The sequence below is a fragment of the Raphanus sativus genome, chromosome 4, assembly GCF_000801105.2.
Source record: "Raphanus sativus cultivar WK10039 chromosome 4, ASM80110v3, whole genome shotgun sequence".
In the NCBI taxonomy this organism is placed as follows: domain Eukaryota; kingdom Viridiplantae; phylum Streptophyta; class Magnoliopsida; order Brassicales; family Brassicaceae; genus Raphanus; species Raphanus sativus.
The window spans coordinates 25355168-25376270 of NC_079514.1; the positions used below are offsets into that span (position 1 = coordinate 25355168).

The 21103-nt window shown below is 34.9% G+C and overlaps 1 protein-coding gene and 2 long non-coding RNA genes across 5 annotated transcripts; all 3 read right to left on the bottom strand.

The window, feature by feature from the left end:
- Positions 1–4724: 4724 nt before the first annotated feature.
- On the bottom strand, positions 4725–9419 carry LOC108839771 (uncharacterized). 2 transcript variants are annotated; one of them, XR_008944297.1, is made up of 7 exons: positions 9031–9419; positions 8728–8952; positions 7832–8360; positions 6408–7762; positions 5147–5271; positions 4967–5057; positions 4725–4885 (listed from the first exon to the last, which is right to left on the bottom strand). It is a non-coding gene; the product is annotated as an uncharacterized LOC108839771 (long non-coding RNA). The 2 variants fall into 2 exon arrangements; XR_001947752.2 differs by having other exon boundaries at positions 6408–8360.
- Positions 9420–9499: 80 nt separating this feature from the next.
- On the bottom strand, positions 9500–10706 carry LOC108839772 (uncharacterized). Of its 2 annotated transcripts, XR_001947753.2 has the most exons (4): positions 10295–10706; positions 10137–10182; positions 9766–9876; positions 9500–9601 (listed from the first exon to the last, which is right to left on the bottom strand). It is a non-coding gene; the product is annotated as an uncharacterized LOC108839772 (long non-coding RNA). The 2 variants fall into 2 exon arrangements; XR_008944298.1 differs by lacking the exon at positions 9766–9876 and having other exon boundaries at positions 10295–10705.
- Positions 10707–18686: 7980 nt separating this feature from the next.
- Positions 18687–19562, bottom strand: LOC130511234 (uncharacterized). The gene has a single exon (XM_057008134.1). It carries the CDS (start codon positions 19560–19562, stop codon positions 18687–18689), a length of 876 nt encoding a protein of 291 aa, XP_056864114.1.
- Between the last annotated feature and the right edge of the window lie 1541 nt (positions 19563–21103).

Consider the following 21103-nt stretch of genomic DNA (forward strand, 5'->3'; position numbering starts at 1 on the left):
TATGTTTGTTTCAGATATGACCGAACAAAAGCTGCTGAAATATTAAGATCTGGAAGTTTTACAAAGAGATCACAGTGATTCTGACACGAGAGAAATTAAGGTGAATTTTGCTTTTGCCTTGATATAATTGAAGTATTGGATTATCGAAATTATAAACACTGTTAAAAGTGTGTGTGTGTGTTTGATACCTCCATAGGGAAAAAGGGCAATAGTCCAGTTATGGTGTTACAAAATCAGCCAGGTACGTGGATTCAAAGGTAGAGGTAAATGTGCATTGGATTTGTCTGTATGGATTTAACTGGAATGGATTTAACTTGAGTTATTGAAGTTGTTTCTATGTATGGTTCAAGATTAGCAAGCTCTGAGTTACTATGAAGAGTCCAAGAGTTATCAACGTTGATAACCGCAACATTTGTTCTTTCTTTATGATATTGATGACTCTTTGTTTTATCACTGATCCAGGAAGCTGCATTATTCTATGAGACCATCGTCTATACGTACATACACATATGGTGAAGTTTAATGTGTCTAGCTTGGGGTGTGTGTTTGTAAGTCATTATTTATTCAAAGCGCAAACATCAACTCAGTTGTTTGAGCCTAATACTAATTTGGCTACCGTCTCTACTTCTCTCTCAGGTTCATTGGTTAATGAAGTTATAAGGGAGTAATTTTGGTAGTAGTTTTACTGTCTTAAGCTCTGAGATGGGTGGTCATTCTCAAAGGACTCGAGTAGGAAGAGCAGCAAATCATCCTCAAAAGTTCCAAGAAAGCCCCGTACAACCATTTTAGGAAGTTTTACAGTTCAACACATTTCTCACATATTGTTTAGAAATTTATAATTTTCTCATCTAGCAACTGTAGACTTTTCTTTTTTTTCATAATTCTTTGTGTTTATTGTATATAGTTGAGTTTTCTTTCTTTCCATAATACAAAATAATCAAGTAAAAACACCACAAATAAACACACCATCAGTATTTTTAATTTTTCAAAGCTGTTTAATATATTTCAGTTGAGTTTTCTTTCTTTTCATTTGACCACATAATCAAGTAAAGCACCACAAATAAACATACCATTATGATTTTTAATTTTTTGAAGTTTAGCATATCTTTTATTCGTTAGTTATTTAAACCATATATTTTACTACAACACTTAATAGTACACACAACTTTTAATAATCAATGACATTTTTAATCCCCCGCAGATGTGACCGTTTAAATAAAATATTCAAAGTAGTTTCTTAATAAGTTATAATTTTAATAATTTTGGTATTAAAAAAACTTAGTATAAAATATTTTATAATCAGACATATTTTTTTCAATAAAATATTTTTATGATATAATTTAAAACTTATTAATTGTATTATTGCTACAAAATGTGTTTAATTTTTATGATTAAAATGTTATTTGAATCAATATTACATGCACACCAATTCACCTTACTACTTGCTAAGAAAAATTCCAATTCTCGCATTTGTCAAAAGAATGACATTACCGTTATATATACAACTGAGTACAAGTTATTAATCAATATTAAATATCGATTAAAAAATATATACCGACTCACTTAAAATATTATTCAAATCAATAGATTTAAAAGAAAATATATAAGAGAAAAAATAACAATACAAACAAATGTATAAGATAAAAAAATAATTTCTAATTATGGATTGAACTTCAAATTAATTTTGTATTTATGTATTGAAATTTAATTTATCATTCCAAGTAATTTAATACAAATATTTCATTATATAAGTAAAATAAACATTACAATGAAAATATTTAAGATATATATATAAGTAAAATATTTTTATTATTTTTCTATTTACTCACACGTCCGCCCGTAGGGCGGATTTACCCTAGTTTATTTTAAAACAAAATATGCTAGAATGACATTTATATTGAAATAGAGGGAATATGGATTTATGACTTACCGGGCTCTTGGAGCCATTCCGCTGGCTCGGCCGTAGGAGAATCCATCGACGATCACTGGAACTCCTGAATTTCCGGCCGCGATGGAGGCCACGTGACTAAACGAAACCGTCCAAGTTAAATCTCATATACAATCACTTAAGAAAACACAATTTATTCATCACACATTATATGTATAACAGTATTAATGTGCTTTTCTTTTTGTCAGCAATACTAATGTATATTGATAATCCACATATTCTCTATAGTTGCGAAAAACCGAATCATATATTTATAGTCGACCAAAGGGTAAAAGACAATAGAATATTAGGCTAATAATAATAAAAGAAACATGGTTATACCTTCCGTGACCGGACGCATCGAACGGAGAGAGTATATCCAAGGAGCCGTTGAAAGTGACGGAAGCTCGAGCTCCAGCGGAAAAGAATCTTGCGGAGATGATTTTTCCATTACAAGAACCGGCGGGAAAGAGAGGACCGATTTCACAGTCGCCGGAGAAATTTAAACGGGAGAGATTCGTTGAGTAAGGGTTGGTGAGATCGAGTGCGGCGAAGCTAGGATGAGTAGGGTTAATTCCTGTATCCACGAAACCGATTACGATGTCCTCTCCGGCACGTCTGTCACCTTGGTTGGATATCTTAGGCCAGACTTGTCGAGGAAGTTCCAAGAAATCGGGAGTGTAAGTTGTCATTAGTTTCACTCCTTTGTCTTCTTCCACTGCCTTCACTCCTTTTGCCTTCTTCAATTTCTTGGCCTGCATTATTAGGGTTTTCGGTTAAGCAAACTAAATTAGCCAAATGTTACAAGATTTAGCCAAATGTTACAAGATTTGGGTTACTGATTTAGCTGAACAGATTTTTTTGCAAAAGAATCGTAAAAAGAAATCAAAATTTGGTTCAAATAATTAGAGATTAATGACGTTACGTTTTCCATTTTTATGTGATAAGTTCATAGAATGTAACATCACTGTTTGACTCCCGAATTGCACTAAACTGGTCAACACTAAACCAAACCGGCCAGCAAAAGTAAATTAATTTCTTTCATTTTTGTGGGCAAGAAGAGGACCTGAGAAGGAGTAGTACGGACAGCGAGAGCATTGATAATATGTTTGAAGCTATAAAGTTTTGTATAACTTCCTTTTTCAAGTGTGCTTCCTAGTATTTCTTCATGAATCTCTTCTATCTTCTTAATATCTTCTATCTTCTTTGCTTCATATGCCGCTTTGCTGAGTTTCCGACATCAAATGTGATCAATTTCAGCACATAGAGTTATATTTTAAAATTGTGGTAGTTTTGTTACATTATAAATAGGTGATAGATAGAGATAATTCCCTCAAACTTCTTTTGGAAGAAACTAATTTGAATTTGAATTTATTTGTTTTAGATTGTAAATATGAATAGTAATGAACATGAAAGATGGGAAAATAAAGCACATATAGATGAATTAAACAAAGTAGATTCAAAAATTGGAGCTGAACCTCTTGATGTTACTTGCCGCATGAAAGGCCAATGGTACACCTTCAAGCAGAACAGAGTAAATTCTTGGTACATGATCATGATCATCGATATCATCGTTTCCGTCTTTTTCTTCTGCTCTGGATAATATTACACAAACAATTAATACAAGTATACATACTATGAGCCATATGAAACAATAGCCCCTTAGTTTTCTTGGATTGGTATCCATTAGATCTTTATTAGGATTCTCCATTTGCTTAAGATGCATTTATATATTTTCGAGGATAATGAGAATCATGTTCTTGAACAATACACAATACCAACGTGAACATTTTATATTAGAGGCTGTATGCGTTAAAATCTTTATGACTACAACTTTCCTATTTGATAAGGTGTGAATCTTGCTTATATGGAAGCTTCTTTAATATAGTTCTGACCAAAAGAGATAGAAAATAACCCTTTTCTAGAAAATTAAACCTTTTCCTTTGCGTTTAATTAATCTTTGGCTCTCACTGGTAACCACAAAAAGAATAAAAGAAATAGGAAAAATAGAATGAAAAGAAATAAAATAAAAGGAAAATCCATTCCTCTTCTAATTTCATAAGGAATAATTGTAGTCTTTTATTCCATAAATCTTAAGGAATGTTAAGGAATTATAGGTACCAAATATTCTTTGTAAATGGTGTAAATTGTAAGGAATGCTAAGGAATTAGTTATTCCCACACATTCCCTTGGTCACCATTTGGAGTTTACGTGCCGTGTCTTGATTCAGTTTTTTTGGGGTGGTGGGGGGAGTGGAGTTTGGTGGTTATGTTGACCCAATATAGAAGCCTCTTAATATAGTTTGACTGCTGATTCATCTATTCTATTAAAAGAGAAACATTCTGAAAAAAAAATCTACCTATGCAAGGTTACCGCACCCTTTCATTTAGGTAACCATTATTTGGTCTTACCATATCCAATAACAAAAATATCACCGTGTATTTAGCTAACATTTAAACAAGCAATGTACTAACTTTAAAAATTACTAGGATATGACCCGCGCCTTGCGCGGGGTGAAAAAAAATAATAAATTCTTTTACGTACGTAATATTTTTTTAAAATTATTAGTATACATGTATAGTACGAATATGTAAAATATGATAAAAGTGAGACAATGATAACACGAATATGTGCATTATAAGATACAAATAACAAACATCATGTCTTATGTTGAAAAGTTGAGGATCGAGATATTGGTTTAAAATAAGATTACTTTATGGATTTGTATTTGTTTCAAAATATAAGAATCTATCTCAAGTTTGGAATGGGTCATTCACTTGAAACTTATAAGACATAATTATTGACATAAAATAAATGCTGAATAATATTAAAAAACATAAATAAGACATTAAAGTACTATTAATAATAAAGCAGCAAAGGAGCGCAAAAAATTAAAAAAACATTAAAAAAAAAAACAGAATCGCCGCTCATAGAAATAAAACTCCATTGTCTGCAATCCTATAAAGAGAACAAACAAAGGTTAATAGCATAATTATTTACAAATTTAATTAAGAAATGCATAGAAATTAAATATAATACCTCTTCCTGAAAACATCGATTTCTGGAACACCGTTTGGTTCAAAAACAACTTTTGAAAATCCATCAATGTTAGTAAGCTTCTTGAAGCGACCTTGCAAAAAAAATACAAAAATGTGTTATTATAATTAAAGTATATATAGGGTTGAAATATTGTTTTTTTACAATAAGTATTAAACATACCATCTCCCCAATTAATTTGCCAATACTGTAAAACACATAGTACAATATTAGCATCTGTGGAATTCCATAAATCAGTGAACTCCTGAGCCATTGCACCATATGCAACACACTTAACGACGTCGTACCTGTTATTATTTACAACTTTCAATCAGCACGTTGTAAAGGTTGCAAAATCAGAGAACATTATTAAGTGATGAGAGATCCTGACTAGCTTTAAAACGTGTTGGGCCTTAACCCATTAAACAAAACAAAATAGTTAAAATTAAGTAAAAGCCCTTCTATAATAACTCTAATGACAAATATGTTTACAAAATAAAACATCTAACAATATTTTATCTTTTTAGTTTTATATTTTTGATAAAAAAGATATTTTATATTATTGGTTTTATTTTTCTGTATTTTGATAGTTAATATACAGAAAAATATTTGTAAGTAGAATTGTTGTCATATAGATTTACTTCGGTTTACTAATATGTTTAAAACTAAATATACAAATTTCAATTTTAAATTTGAACACATTCCATAAACGTAAGTTCGCTCGAATCCGTATATACCAATATTGTTTATTTAAAAAAAAATCAAGCGTCTGTTCATAATCGTAATTCCGTACAAATGATTATGTGTATGTATACACATTATCTTACAAAAATTCATTAATTTGTTTTTACGAAAACAAACCCGGACTTTCTAAGCGCGGATCAAAATCTAGTTAATGCTTTATATCATGAGGTTCAGATTTTGAGTATTGGAAAAAATGAAAATTAGAGTTTGATTAGTAGAGGCCATAATTAGTGTTTTTTGTTTGCTTTAGAATATTAACTTTAGATTTTTTTTTTGTTTCAACTGTAGACTGTAAAACTATTTCAGAAAAAATTAAAGCAACATATGTAAAATCGTATAAAAATTGGTTTCTAGAGACAACATATGTAAAATTAGTGTTTTTTGTTTGCTTTAGAATATTAACTTTAGATATTTTGGTTTCAACTGTAGACTGTAAAATTATTTCAAAAAAGTATTAAAGAAACATATGTAAAATTGTATAAAAATTGGTTTCTAGAGACAATATATTATTTTAAATAAAATAAAATTGTAGATTTAGTTTTTTCTTAATAGAGCATGATTTTTGTAATTTATTGTGTTTCTGAAAGGAATAATGGATGTGCAAAGCATTCAGATCACTTACCAACAACTCATTTTTATACTATAAAACAAAAATCATTTATAAAATTGTATAAATGTTTTCAGTGCTAAGAAAACTCACCAGTGGCCTGTGATCTGTTTCTCCTATCTCCAAAATCTCAGTCTCAGAAGCTGGGAATACTTCAAACCATCTTGTATTTGCCATAGTACGATCTAGACAACATTTAACTAGATGTCGTCCTCTTTGACCAACCCAAGAAAAGCGATTTCCAAATGACGGAGGATCACTTAATTCACATGTTCTCATCATCTGTCGAAACTCGCAAAAAGAATTTTTAGGTCTTAATCTTCCTCCATCCTTCTCGTAATTTCCCAATATCTCATTGAAATCTCCTAAAAGAAACCAAGGGTGGTGTCTTCCGGTAAGACTTAATCTAGTCAAACGTTCCCAAGTATGATGTCTGAGCGCAGGATTAGGGTGACCGTACACAAAAGAAAAATTGAAACTCATTCCATTAAAAACACCATTATAATCTATTAGTTGATCAGACAGACTGATCACCTGCAACTGAACTAATTGCTGAAAGAAAATAACAAGGCCACCTCCGATACGTACTGGTGGTACAATAACTGAATCGGGAAATCCTAACTGAGCTCCCACATCTCTTACATAATCATCTTGCTGCTTAGTTTCTGATAAACACAGAATGTCCGGGAGATACTTGCAGCATATCTCCTTTAGGTGTCGAGTCTGTGCCTAGCCCTCGACAGTTCCAGCAGGCTGTCTTCATGGTGGAAGAGGTGGTTCAGGGCCCACCGCGCCTCCCACTTTGTTGGAAACAAGCATTCCTGTATCGTCTTCTGTCATCGCTTTTCTCTGCGCTTCCTCACTTCCTTTCTTTCTCTTCATTCCATTTGCTCCACTCGTTTCACCTCTGTGGAACTTTGCTGAGTTATCTGTAGCAGCCGAGATCCAAGCTTTCCTCTAAGAACCGATTCAGTTGAAGTCTCCTTTGGAATATGTTGTCCATAAGGATGTAATGGGTTATACATTTCTCTCATTTCCATCTCGCTTGAGAACATCATTTGCATTCCATCTCCACTCCAAAGTTGATCATCATCATTTTCCTCTTCCCACTCTCGAATTTTCATTTCATATTCTTCCTGCTCAGGATCCACAGGTTCCGCTTCAGCTTCCATGTTTGCCCCCTCCGCCCCAGCATTTGCAGCAGCCTCTCCTTCTTCTTCACCCTCATTGATCTCTTCAATGATTACATCATGATTTGGAATGAGTTCTATATCTGCATCTTCACCACCGCTATCATTGCCACCATCATCTTTTCTTGTACCTCCATTCTGAATCTGACAAGCACCGGAATCATGTGTGATCAGACCACACATTTCACAGAAGCCACGCAGACGCTCATACTGGATCCTGAGGAGAGTGTTGACTCCAGGGTTGAATTGAAAGTTACGCTGAAATTTAAGAGGGTTGTTGATGTTCCAGTTCAAACAAACCCTTAAAAATTCAAGCTTGCTACCAACCTCCTCATTGTAATCCATCTGAATGTACTCTCCTAGTACTCTCGCAATGTTAACAATGACCGGTCGGTTCATGTATTGGAGAGGAATACCTCTAATCTGAATCCAGAACGGAATGTAGTTAAGCATTGCCATATCCATCAGGGGTGTCCACCGCTGAAGCACCAGCATACGCTCTGCATACGCCCATGGGCCTCTCCTTATCACCATATACATGGCTTCCTCTGATGGGAAGACGAACTGGGAACCTTCGGTGTTTAATGATCCTCCCTCGAACCAAACCTTCAAAGCCCCAATTCCGTGGCATGTTGCCTACGATTGCACTGAGGTTTTGTTTTCGCGGCATCACTGGGCGGCCAATAAGGATAAAGCTGTTCTCTTCCTCCGCCTGTCTCACAATGTCTGCCGGTAAGACGAAAGGTTCATCATCGACACCAAGGTTGATGTCTTGTAAAGATCTTCTGATGTTGTCCGCCATGAGGATAAATAACGAAATTAATAATCTCATTCTGCCCAAGGCGCGGGTTATTACCTGGTAAAAATGTAAACATCAAACTAAGTAGATAGTGAAACTGATACAAACGTCTGAATACGAAATCAACATGCATGAATTATTTATTAGATACAAATATATGATATAACTTTATCTAAAATGAAATTTAAATAATGGTTAGAAGGCTCCAAATATTGAATCATATAAATTTATTTATTACAATTAAAAATCACTAGATTTTTCACCGTGTTACGCGTGGATTATATATATTTTAGATTAATATAATTATATAATGTTTCTATTTTTTTAATTTAATGTTGTTTTTCTTTTTCATGTCTTATTTTCTCAAATTGGGTGATACGATTGGTTGATTTTATTAAGTGACGTGACATAGCTAGCTGATCACCTTATTCCCCAACAAAACAAAGCTGATCTGTTCTTTGCTTTGAAGCGAGAGAGTGAAAGTTCCTCTCAAGGCTGCTGGTCTCATGGGACTATTGATCTCAGCTCGATTTCATCATCACCTTCTTTCTTCTGATTAGACTTCTACTTTCTACTGACATGCGATGAACTTCCTTCTCAGGTGAAGCTTCTTGCTTGCAATTGCACTCACCTGCTCCTCTCCATATAGCTGCAGAGAAGTAATGGAAATATTATAAAGCATATAACTGTACTCACTTTCTCCTCTCCATATAAAACATTAGTCTACCAATGTTCGAGAAAACATTCTCCACAAATTGCAGTTTGAAATCTTGACGTTAACCAATATGCAAATTGTTAGTCAAATCGGGTGATACGATTTCTGATATTTGGCTTCTAGAGCTGCCCTCTCCACTCAACTTTGCTTCCAGTTCATCATGTTGGTTCAACGCAAAATGAAAAAGGAATAAGATAATATTTACTCAACCAAAGATCAGCATAGATAGTAAAGAAGGACAAACAAACCTGAGAAGAGTATGGTACTCATCAGGTCTTGAGGGTAATAAAATATCTCTGGAGAAGAAAGTTAACTCATCATTTCATTAACCCCTCGCCTAACCGCTCCGTGCCTCCATCTCCAACCAGTTTTCTTTCTTTTTCTTTTCCCCAACCAGTTAATATGCTGCCAAAAATAAAAAGGTTAGACAAATTAATTGGGTAAGGTTGAAAGTTAAACAGAAAAGATCTTTGTAGCTTGCCTCATGTATCCATGACCTTGATAGACAACATCATACACCCGATTATCAAACAGCCGGAGCTCCTCTAGCAGCAATCATTCATTTTCAAATTAGTTGCTTCGACTACATCGATACAAACATGTAAACAAACATAAGAATGGTCACCAAAATATAGCTTTGATAACAATAACAATTGGGCCATATCTATCATTCATTAACTTCAAGTCGAGGGTTAAAAAGAGGGACAAAGGGCTGCAAGCATTCAACAATGCTGAAAAAGTAACTACCGTTGATTTTATTATCTCCGGCTGATGCGTTTAAGTTACAATTTACTGGGGAGGCTCATGCATACACTCTTTACAATCTCTCTCCATCCTATTAATAGTCTCTGTGGTTAACTGCATATATATTTGTACGACCCAGTTATCCTCTGTTTCAGTCAATTCACTTAGAGAAGAAGGAGAATATGGTCCCCCTTCTCCAGAGAAAATCTTCTTTTTTTAACCTTAGAATATAGCGACTAAGCTTTCTTGATTATATATCGAAGGTAATGAATTGGATGAAAGCCAACCCTTTTTTAAAAATATCAGAGTCAGACTTCAAGTTCTAGCTACAATGCTATAAAATTAACCTGGGTGGGCCAGTAACAGTAAATTACCTGAACTGTGTTATTTAACTCCTGTCATTCATCCAATTCATTGCCTCTGATGTAAATCCCAGAAACCCATAAAGAAAAAGGTTTGAAAACAAAGTATCAGTAAACGAACCACAACAGTCTGAGGGAAACCAAAAGCAAACAAAAGGTGAAGCAGATACCTTTGATTCGGATATTGGACTCGAGTAAACCCTTCCAGAAATATCTCTGTATTCATACACCACAGCAGACACAAAAAGCCACTTAAAATTTCGGGAAGAGCGACTTTTTCACTTTTGGATTCTTGGAAGCCATTACTGGTGAAGGTATGTCTGCGTTGATAATAAGAGGAGTATGGTATGGAATGAATTCTTTGGGTTATATAGAAGGGGTGAAGGGAAGCCAACTAGGATAGTTGTGGTGATTAACAGCATTAGATGCTTCATAATCGTAACAAACGTCTGGCTAGAAGGGGAAATGTTGAACTGAAGGAAGAGGGGGAGGTAAAGAATCGGGTACTGCAGTGATGTAGGTTGAACCGGTAAACTCATGTTTTTTTCAGATTTGGGCATAGCTTGTGTGTTTTTCAAGTGAAATGGTTGTTGGATATTGGGTTGAAAAATATGGTTGACGTAGCCCAACAAAACAAAGCTCCTTTTTGATTGGTTGATTTTATTAAGTGACGTAGCATAACTAGCTGATCACCTTATTCTCCTTTTACTTATTGTTAGATATTAAACCCCGTACAACCGTGCATGCCGTCCATTTAGTTCTAAATTAATAGATAACTAGATTTTGACCCGCACACCCGTGCGGGTGTATATTTCAGAAATATATTACTATTTATTTTTCATGTCAATATCAAAGCTGGATAAAAAATTCAAATCTAAAGAATTGAACCGATCACGATCCAAAAAAGTAATACCAAACTCTAACCAAAATTGATTAAATATCTAAACTATCAAAATTTTAATATTTAGACAACCGAAACCATAACCAATACGAACCAAAGTATCTTGGATATTTGTTCTGTATCCGAAAAAAATTTATATACTTATATATATTAATTATTTTTAGTTTTAATGTATATAAAAAATATCCAGAATATATATGATAGTTTTAGGTTGGTTTAAATACTTGAAAATATATAAAAATAGTCAAATATAAATATCTAACATAGTGGGAATACATTCAAAACAGCAAAAATATTTAAAATAATTTTTGATTTTTGATCCAAAATTTAAACTAAATCAATTTATATGTTAAGTTTAGGTATTCTGACATATGTTATTCAAATTTATATACAATATATTATTTTATTTATAGAATTTAAGAAATTCAAAATATATAGTGAATTTAAAAAAATAATTTAAATGGGTTATCTAAACCCGAACTGAATCCGCAAAGATCCGAATGTAATTCAAACTGAAATTTAAAAATATATGAATGAGACTGAAATTTTTGATCCGAGAAATCCAAAACCCAAACATATCTGAAACGAACCCAAATGGATATCTGAACGCCCAGCCCTAGTGATAATTCGAACTGAAATTTAGAAATATATGAACGGGGTTGAAATCTTTGACCCTGGAAATCCGAAACTCAAACAGATTTGAAACGAACGGAATGGATACCTGAACGCCCAGCCCTAGTCACTATTATGTATCCTATATATGTCATCATATAATTAATTGTATTGGTCCATCATATAAATAATCATATAATTAATAGTATTTTATATGTATCATCTTATAAATAATCATATATATTATATTCTTCAAGTTTAATGTCAAATGTAAAAACTATAATTTAAGTTAGTATATGAAATTAATCTTTTTGTTGTATTTTTCTTATATATATTGAAAACATTTTTTTAATAATGGTTATTGATTGTTTTGATTGTTTTTAATTTATAAAATCATTATAAATTTCTAAACCATTGGTAATTACTGTGTTTTATAAATGATTAAGTGGATCCTTATTTGATGACAATTTTGAATCTATATATCAACCCAAATGTTAATCTATTTGTGCAAGTATTACATTGTATATATAAAATATTATGTAATGTAAATGCTATTATTAAAATTAAAAATACAAATGCGGTGACTCACTAACATTTGACAGGTGTTTTTTTAATGTCATGTGTATAATATATAAGATATAAAACTACAATGCACAGGATATTAAACGTACATTTTAAATTTTTGGTAAGTGATGTGAGAAAAAAAAAAGTTTGGTAAGTAAATCATCCAGCCAAATCTGGCCAAATCCTGTTAGATAATAATAGTAATTTAGATTAATTATTTGTTTTAAATGCAATGGCAGTCCTTTGTAATATTTGAGCAACTTTAAGGGGACATAGTTAAGTGTACTTCAGCCTTAATAGTTTAGATATACACTTTGAAAAGGTCCAAAAATAAACAGTAGCTAAACATTAGGTCTAAAATAAGATTCTAAGTCAATAAATAAGATGGATATTCACATCCCCTTATAAATAAATAAATAATTCTTTCAAGTCTGAAACATCAACACAATTTTTTTTGTGTTTATGAATGGAATAAATTTTCAGACGACTGTGTTGGCTACACATCTTATTGCACCAACAGTTATAACATGCAGTAGAGTCGGTTAAAATTTTTTAATAACTATAATTTTCGTTACTACGCTAGAAGCAAGATTACTATTAAGAATGTGGCACATACAATTTTCTCTTATTGTTTCCTTCACACGAGAAAACCAAATATGTAATTTTCAAGGAAGTTTTCTAAAATATTAAGTAGTTTTAATTGAATGTATGTTTACATATTTAAAAGAAACATTTGAGTATTTCAGATTAACAACATTGATTAAAATGATAAATCTCGACTTCAACTGATAAATTTAATGTAATGTTATATTTTAAGTAATACAATTTTAGACTGGTTTTAACAATGTGTTTTGAAAATTTTCAGTTTGTTAATTTATAAAATTTATAAGTGGTTTGTGAGTTTTCAGATATGTACATTCCTGAATTGTAAACCAAAATAAACAAAATACAAAATTATAATTAAAATAACTACTAGCGATAAGAAATGATTACACCAAATTAAAATAAAATTAGAATTTAAGAAACAAACTAGATTTTGACCCGCCCTTAAAAGAGCGAGTATATTTTTTTGTTTTAAATTCAATTTTTGATATTTTTTTGTTTTTTTTGAGTATATTTATATTTTTTGTAATCATATTTCTGTATAAATCTTAATCAAAATATATTTGTTAAATAATAGCAATTTAAAAAATTGATCCGGTATACGCACAGTTAAAGCTGGATTGCGGGTCGAATTCACCCCACTGACCCGCCAACCCGTGGATTTTCAATTTTTTTTGGTCAAAAAATCTGACCCGCACAACCCGCAAACAGATAATTTTGTACCCGAACCCGCTCCGTTTAATTTTGTGGTTATCTGCGGGTAATATATATATTTTAAAAATCATTATTTAATTTAGTTATTATAAAAATATATTTATAATAAAAAATTTATACATGTTTTAAATTTTAATTTATTATTTTCAAATTCCTGTATTTCTAAAAAAGATATTTACTTTTTTACTTTTTATTTTTTAAATATTTTGCGGGTCGACGGGCAGTCGCGATCCAAAACTCGCCAACCTACACTCACTCCGCATAAAATATTCATAATCCGTACCCGCAAATCGATTTTTTAAATAGTTGGACCAAATTTATGATCCGTCCTTAAAAGAACAGATATATTTTTAGGCTTCGAATATTTTAAAAATAAATAACTTTTAGTTGATTAAACTTACAAACAAAAATGAAGAAAGTAGTTGACGTGTGAATTAGAGCGCAAAATGTATTAAAGAACATGCGGAAGACCTAACTCACACGTAGAGCCGGCCGTACTTTTTTGAACACAAAAACGGTTTTGAAGATCACAACAGCATGGGTAGAAATAGTTATATATACACACGCATAAGCAATTACATATAGTAATAATATTTATTTTAATTAGACTCATCTAATATCAATAGAACATACTTCAACTTTAATAGTATTGATAGTTATTAATTTTATTTATAAAAAATAAACTATAGTTATAATTTTGTTTAGTAATAAAATAGTAATTAAATAAAAAATTATATGTTTTTCATTAACGTTTAATGAGATGATTTTATATAGTATGATATAAAACATTATTATTACACACGTAATATTATACCAAACAAAAAATATAACACATTATAATTTGTCACTGAATTTAAAATGAGTATTGTAAATCAAGGCCCATGATCCTATTTTTTTTTCTACATTCACGTGTGCTTTGAAAAAAAAAGTCAAAGCCTCATATTTTCTAAAGAAAACCGATTATTATGCAGTTGGAGTGGTGGTTACAGCCACGATATATAATTTGATGAAGTTAGTATTTTTTAAGTATAGATCATTAAAAATAATTAGTTGGACTGAACCTTTATCAACTGGTCATACAGGAGAATTAATAGAATAGATATCACAGAAAAGCTTGATATTTTGAAAATCAGGTTTATTAATTCATCACAAGTCACTAACGCACTGATAACAATACTAACTAAAATAATATAAAAATAAAAAATAAACAAAACAAAAAAAAATATTTTTTATAGATTATTGCACTTTATTTTCTTCGTAAATATTTATTTCCTATGTATACATAAGGATGAGTCACCTAATAGTAGATATAGGTCAAAAACATGTCATGGTCAAATTTTAGACAATACTAAAACAAAAATATGGAAAACTGAAATTTTTTATTTTTTCTCGTATCGAAACGACACACAAATCAGTCTTCAGCAAAACGATGGATCGACCTCAAACCAATAACATTAGAAATTTAAAATCCATGCAACCTATTTCTCTGCAAAAGCCATCTTAAGCATTAGAGCTTCCAGAAAATTTCACTCCACAAGATCATAAGCCTTGCACATATCAATTTTGATAGCCGAAAATTTTGATTTGCAAATCGGGTTTGTTCTCATCGCATGAAAGATCTCTTGGGCAACCAGTATATTGTTCGAGATAAGTCGTCTAGCCACGAAGGCCGATAGTGTCTACGAGATTAACTTCGGGAGGAAATTTTTTAGCCGCCTACACAAGATCTTGGAGATGATCTTGTAGCTGACATTACATAAGTTTATCGGTCGAATGGTATCATCTCCTTTGCCCGGTCTGTCTTGGGGATCAGATCAATGTGCAATATCCCGAGTTGTGATATATGGAAATACTTAACAGAATTGATTTGGCTACCTATGTTATCAAAGTGAGCTTACCTTTTCCGACACACTATACAGAAAATAAGTGTAGTAATAGCGGACGGAAAACACTATGAGTCATGTATAATAGTGCTTCCTTATCCGCTCTAACAACGCCCGCTATAATATGTCAGACACTTTTAATAGCGGTCTTGGTTTATGCTATAACAATACAACAATAGCGTTGTTGTTTACGCAATTGTTAATATTTATAATAACGTGATATAAATGTTATTAAAAATAATTTATTTGATTATACCTATAGAAAATATAGCAAATGTTTCGTGTTATTGATTAGTTTTTTAATTATCTGAAAATTTACCAAAAATAATTATAGATTGTTTTTATTGTAATATTTATTTTGAATATTTGTAAAAATTAAAAAAATATTTAAATGTTTACAAAACCATAAAATATTTCCTTATTTACACAAACCATCAAAACCTATCAAACATATTATTTCGACTACTGATAAGCCTTCACAATCATTCCTAACATCTCTGCTCTTCCACCACCACCAAGCTTCTCAACTATCTCTTTTCCCTCGCTTCTGAACCAACTCCATATCATCTCTTCTATCTCGCTCGACTCCAATCCATCTAATGTATCTGCAGCTAGCAGCAGGAAAAAAACACAAATCTGCTCAGACCAGTAACAAACTCAGGTAAAAAAATGCAGTAAGCACAGTCAAACAAAAAAATCTCACCGTGTCAACGAGGTGTTAAATACCCATTCAGCAACACGGGTTCCAGGAGCACCAAAGGACTTTTTTTTTTTGTAAACTTCATTCTTAATTTAAATAAAAAACAGAAAATGTTACAGCCCATTTGCTTTAGTTTTTCAGCCTTAGTACATATCAAGGAAAAACCCAAAGCCCATTACCCTATAGTTTGAATCTAACGAAGAGTCACAGAAGATGTTTCAGAACGCAAGAGAGCTTTCTAGAGCGATGGCGATGGGGATCACTGTAATCGAATCCAACTCTGCATCATCTGAGAAGATCTGGTCGGGTTCGAGTTTCTGAAGGATTGAATCTTGTTTATCAGCTGTCGGTCCATTAGTCGAAAGATTTGATCCACCGATCGAAACAAGTTTGCATGCAGGCGCGAGTTCCGTTCAGCCAGAGCCAATACACAGAAGCTTGCCATACTAGACGAATGAGGAGCCTTTGGTATTGAGGCGGGGGAGTAGTTATCATCTGTTGGATCAATCCTTGCCAATCTCTTGTCGGAACGAGTTGAAGCCTTCTAGCCACGATTTGCCACAAGTCGAAACTGTAGTTGCAGGCAAAGTACAGGTGATCGCGCGATTCCTGTCCTGAGTTATACAGCAAGCACTTCTCATCCACTCGTAGTCCCCAGCCAATCATTCTATCCCGTGTAGGCAATCTGTTCTGCACAACCAGCCATGTATGGAAACTGTGGCGAGGAATGGCTCGAGAGATCCATACAGCGGAGTGCCATGTCACATCTGATTGTGGTTCACACATGTAATCATAGACAACACCAGTGTTAGAGGATGAGTATACCTTGCCATTTATTTCCCATTCGAAAAAGTCTTGATCCGTGGTTAGTTGAACTGTAGTCAGGAAGGTGTATAGCTGCAATTGTGCTTCCGAACGAGCTGGAGGGAGCCGCCAAGTCCCATCCTCGAAGAGTGAAGAGACAGTAGCACGGTATGAGATCCCCATTCTTGAATTAGTTCCTGATAAAAAAGTGTTAAGATCACCAAAAGGTGTCCAATTATCTGACCAGAATCTTGTTGATTCTCCATTCTGCAGTCGCACTTTGATGAGGGGAAACACAACTTGTTTCATCTTCAGTAGCTTATTGACAAGCCAATAGTAGGATTGCTTGGGTGATGTCGTCCAGTAATTGTGAATAGATCCTTTCAAGATGACTTCCTTGAACCATTGGACCCAAACCAAGTCTGGTCTGAAAAAGAGGAGCCAAAGGAGTCGTAGTGTGCACGCTCTGTTCCAGGTACGTAGGTCCTTTATTCCTAAACCTCCCTGTCTTTTAGTAAGAACCACAATTTCCCAAGATACTCTTGCAGAGTGATGACCTTCAATGTTGCCCTTCCACAGGAATATACCACATAGAGAGTTGATGCGATCGATGCAAGCTTTTGGTAAGATTAATGCATAGCACCAAAATATTGTAATCCCTGCAATAACCGTCTTGATGAGTAGCAGACGACCAGATAACGAGAGCGTCTTGACTGACCACGAGGAGAGCCGGGACTTCACTTGATGGATCAATGGTTCACAATTTGTCAGGGAGAGCTTCCGAGAGTTTAGCGGAACCCCGAGATAACGGAAGGGAAGAGAGCCGAGGGTCATTCCAGTAGAAGCTTGAATAAGGTCAGTTTCTGCTGTAGTCAAGCCTGAAGCATAGAAACTTGTTTTCTGCATACTGACTGCTAAAACTGATCTTTCTTCGAACTCTTTTAGGACTTGTAGCACCTGCTGAACCGAGCTTACCGAACCATCAATGAAGATTAGAAGGTCATCTGCGAATGAGAGGTGAGTAAGTTTAGTTGAGGAGCAATTTGAGTGATAGCGAAATATGTTTTGTCTTTCTGCTCTATTGAGCATGTGAGATAAGCAGTTCATCGCAATGACAAACAGATAGGGTGATAGGGGGTCTCCCTGTCTGATCCCTCTCTTCCCTTTGAAGTATCCGTGAACAAATCCGTTGTACCCAACCGTGAAATTTGATGTGCAGATACAGGCCCTGAGTTGGCGCAGGAAGCGAGTTGGTAATTGGAGACCCTCAAGACATGAGAACAGGAACTCCCAAGAGAGAGTATCAAACGCCTTCGCTATGTCGACCTTGATGGTAATCTTTTTACTCCCCTTGTTTTTGTGGTATCCATTCACTAGTTCCCCTGCAAAAGTTGTGTTCTCAACCAGTAACCTCCCCTTCACAAACTCTGTTTGGCTAGGTAGGATTAGCGTTGATAGCAGAGGCTTTAGTCGCTTAACCAGTAGCCGAGATATGACCTTGTAGATTGTGTTAAGGCATGAGATAGGACGGAAGTCAGTAATCTTTGTAGCACCAGGGAACTTCGGAACTAATGAGAGGATTGTTGAATTTGCTGTTGCAGGAAGGAAGTTAGTAGCAAAGAAGTTTCGAATAGCAGAGAGTACCTCTGGCCCAATAATTTCCCAAGAAGCTTTGTAAAATGCTGATGTTAGGCCATCCGGACCCGGGGCCTTATTTGGGTTTAGCTTGAAGAAGACTGCTTTTATCTCCTCATCAGAAGGGATGGATAACATCAGCTGAGCTAAGTGCTCCGGAAACTGAAAGGCCGAGAGGTCTTGATCCAGATCGGTGTAGTGTGCAGGAGCGGTGGATAGTAGTACTGAGGCCCTAGCACTGCTGTGAAGTGACTTACTGCTAGCTCACTCATTGCAAGAGGATCTGTTACCCATGTTCCATCAACTAGCGGGAAGGCTCGAATAGCGTTGTAGCTGGCTCTCGTTTGACAGATACGCATGAAGTAAGTCGTGTTCAGGTCCCCCTCTCTTAACCAGTTGATCCTTGATTTCTGTCTAAAGAATATTTCCTCTATCTCCCTTAGGAAATTCCACTTTTGATGCAGATCTCTCTCTGCCTGAAATGTAGCTGGAGTAGGGTTTTGAAGAGCTTGTACATGCGCAAGTTGAAGCAAACTGTTAGTTTCATTTACTCTCTCCTGAATTTTAGAGTAATTATCTTTGTTTAGAATTTTTAGTGCACTCTTTATTTGCTTTAGTTTCCAACACAATTGAGGCAGAGTTTGACAAGCATTTCTAGTTTGAATCCATGCATCATGTATTAGCTGGGCGAAACCAGGGTGTTTGATGAGGTAGTTTTGGAATTTGTAGGGTTTGGTACCAGCTGAAGGGAGGCTAAAGGCTAGGTCCAGGACACATGGTGAATGGTCTGAGAAGAGAGGGGCTTGAAAGGTGGACAGGGCGTGGGGGTAGGAACCGATAAAGGCATTGTTCACCATCAGTCTATCAAGCTTCTTTGAGATGGGATTATCAGGTTGCGAGTTGATCCAGGTGAAAGTGGGGCCAACGTACCGAAGATCAAAGAGACCCAGTTGAGTGAAGCAATCTCTCAGCTGATACATGAGATAATCTGGCGCATAGATATTAGGATCAAAGTGCTCCATCGGGTGGACTATCTGATTTAGATCTCCACCTAGTACCCAGCTGCTACTTTCCAAGTCAAGAGTAGATTGTAGATGAATGAGCTCGGTCCAAAGAGCAACTCGCTCCGAGCTTGTATTAGCAGCATAGATAGCAGAGTAATAGGTGGTCTGTCGATTGGGGAAGCAGAGCTTACATGTGATGCATTGGCGAATTTGAGAGAGAATCTAAACATTAATGGTGTCTCGCCAGATTAAGATGATTCTTCCATCAGGATCAGAGTTATGATTCGAAGTATACTTCCAGCCAGGGCAAAGGCTAGACAAAATAGGGCTTAGAGAATTTTCCTTGATATGAGACTCTAGGATGGCTCCAAAAAGAGGTTTAGTAGTATATAGCCAAGAAGCAAAGGGTCTATGCTTGTTCGGGTCATTTAGGCCACAAACATTCCAAAAAATTAGCTTTACGCTCATTGAGAAATGGGAGGAGGATCCTCCGAAAGAATGGAGTGATCCTGAGTACCAGAAAGAAAAGCAAGCTGAAGAGAAGAAGAAGGAGCTAATGGGTCTATTTTGTGAGAGGAAGAAGAGTCAAAGAGCAAAAGAGGAGCAAAAGGATTGGGGTTAGTGTTTAAGGGGTTAGGCGGGGACAGGGTAGGAAAGGAGCGAGATCGTTTAAGAGATGGTCTAGTAGCGGGTACAGGAGTGATAAAAGGATTTGAGGGAAGGGAGTTCGAAGGGGGGCAGGCGAGAGCAGAAAAATGATTGGATAAACGTAAAGAGGGGGAGGGAGGAGGCAGAGCCGGAGGCAACTTGGAGGAGCCCGTAGCAATAACAATTACTTCAGAACCAGCAACAGAAGGTACATGCACTATCTCACTTGGAGGCTCCGACTGAGTAGCAGGTGCCTCTTTTGATTGAGAAACATGCCTATATTTCTTGTTATTCTTCTGAGCATCTTTTCTTGACATTTGTTTTTTCTTTGTTGCTTCTCCATCCAGTGGCGGTGGGGTGAAAAGGAGACAGTTCCTCACAATATGTCCTAGCTAATGACAATGAGAACATGTTGGAGGGACCCAAGGATAGTGAACCGAGACTTCTACTACTTCACCATCTTCCCTTTCAAGTTCCACAATCGAAGGAAGCTGCTTTGTAAGATCCACCTCCACCTTTACATGGGAAAGAGTAAGACTGACTAGGTTTTTTGTGAACTCGTCCATTTCTTTCGGTTCACCAATTAACCCAGCAACCAGACTCATTCCTTGATCATGTCGCAGGTCCAGTGGTACTGCAGTGAGGTGAGCCCAGATTTGGATAGCCTTTAACGGTGGCGTAGACTTGGAGTGAGCAGAGGACCATTGGGCAGTATGAAACATCGAGTCGCCAACATACCAGATGTTCTTCTCCAAGATCTTCTGTCGAAGGTAATCACTTTGAATACAGACAATGACAGAGCGATTTAACAGGTTGTTGTGAATTTCCAGTCGTTTTCCTTTCCCCCACATGTAATTAAACACACTTTGAATTTGGTGGAAAGGAGGAGATCTACCATTAAAGTAACAGAT

What these genes read in the sequence shown, in the direction of transcription:
- LOC130511234 (XM_057008134.1), bottom strand. Translation starts at nt 19,562, where the DNA reads ATGGAGCACTTTGATCCTAATATCTATGCGCCAGATTATCTCATGTAT.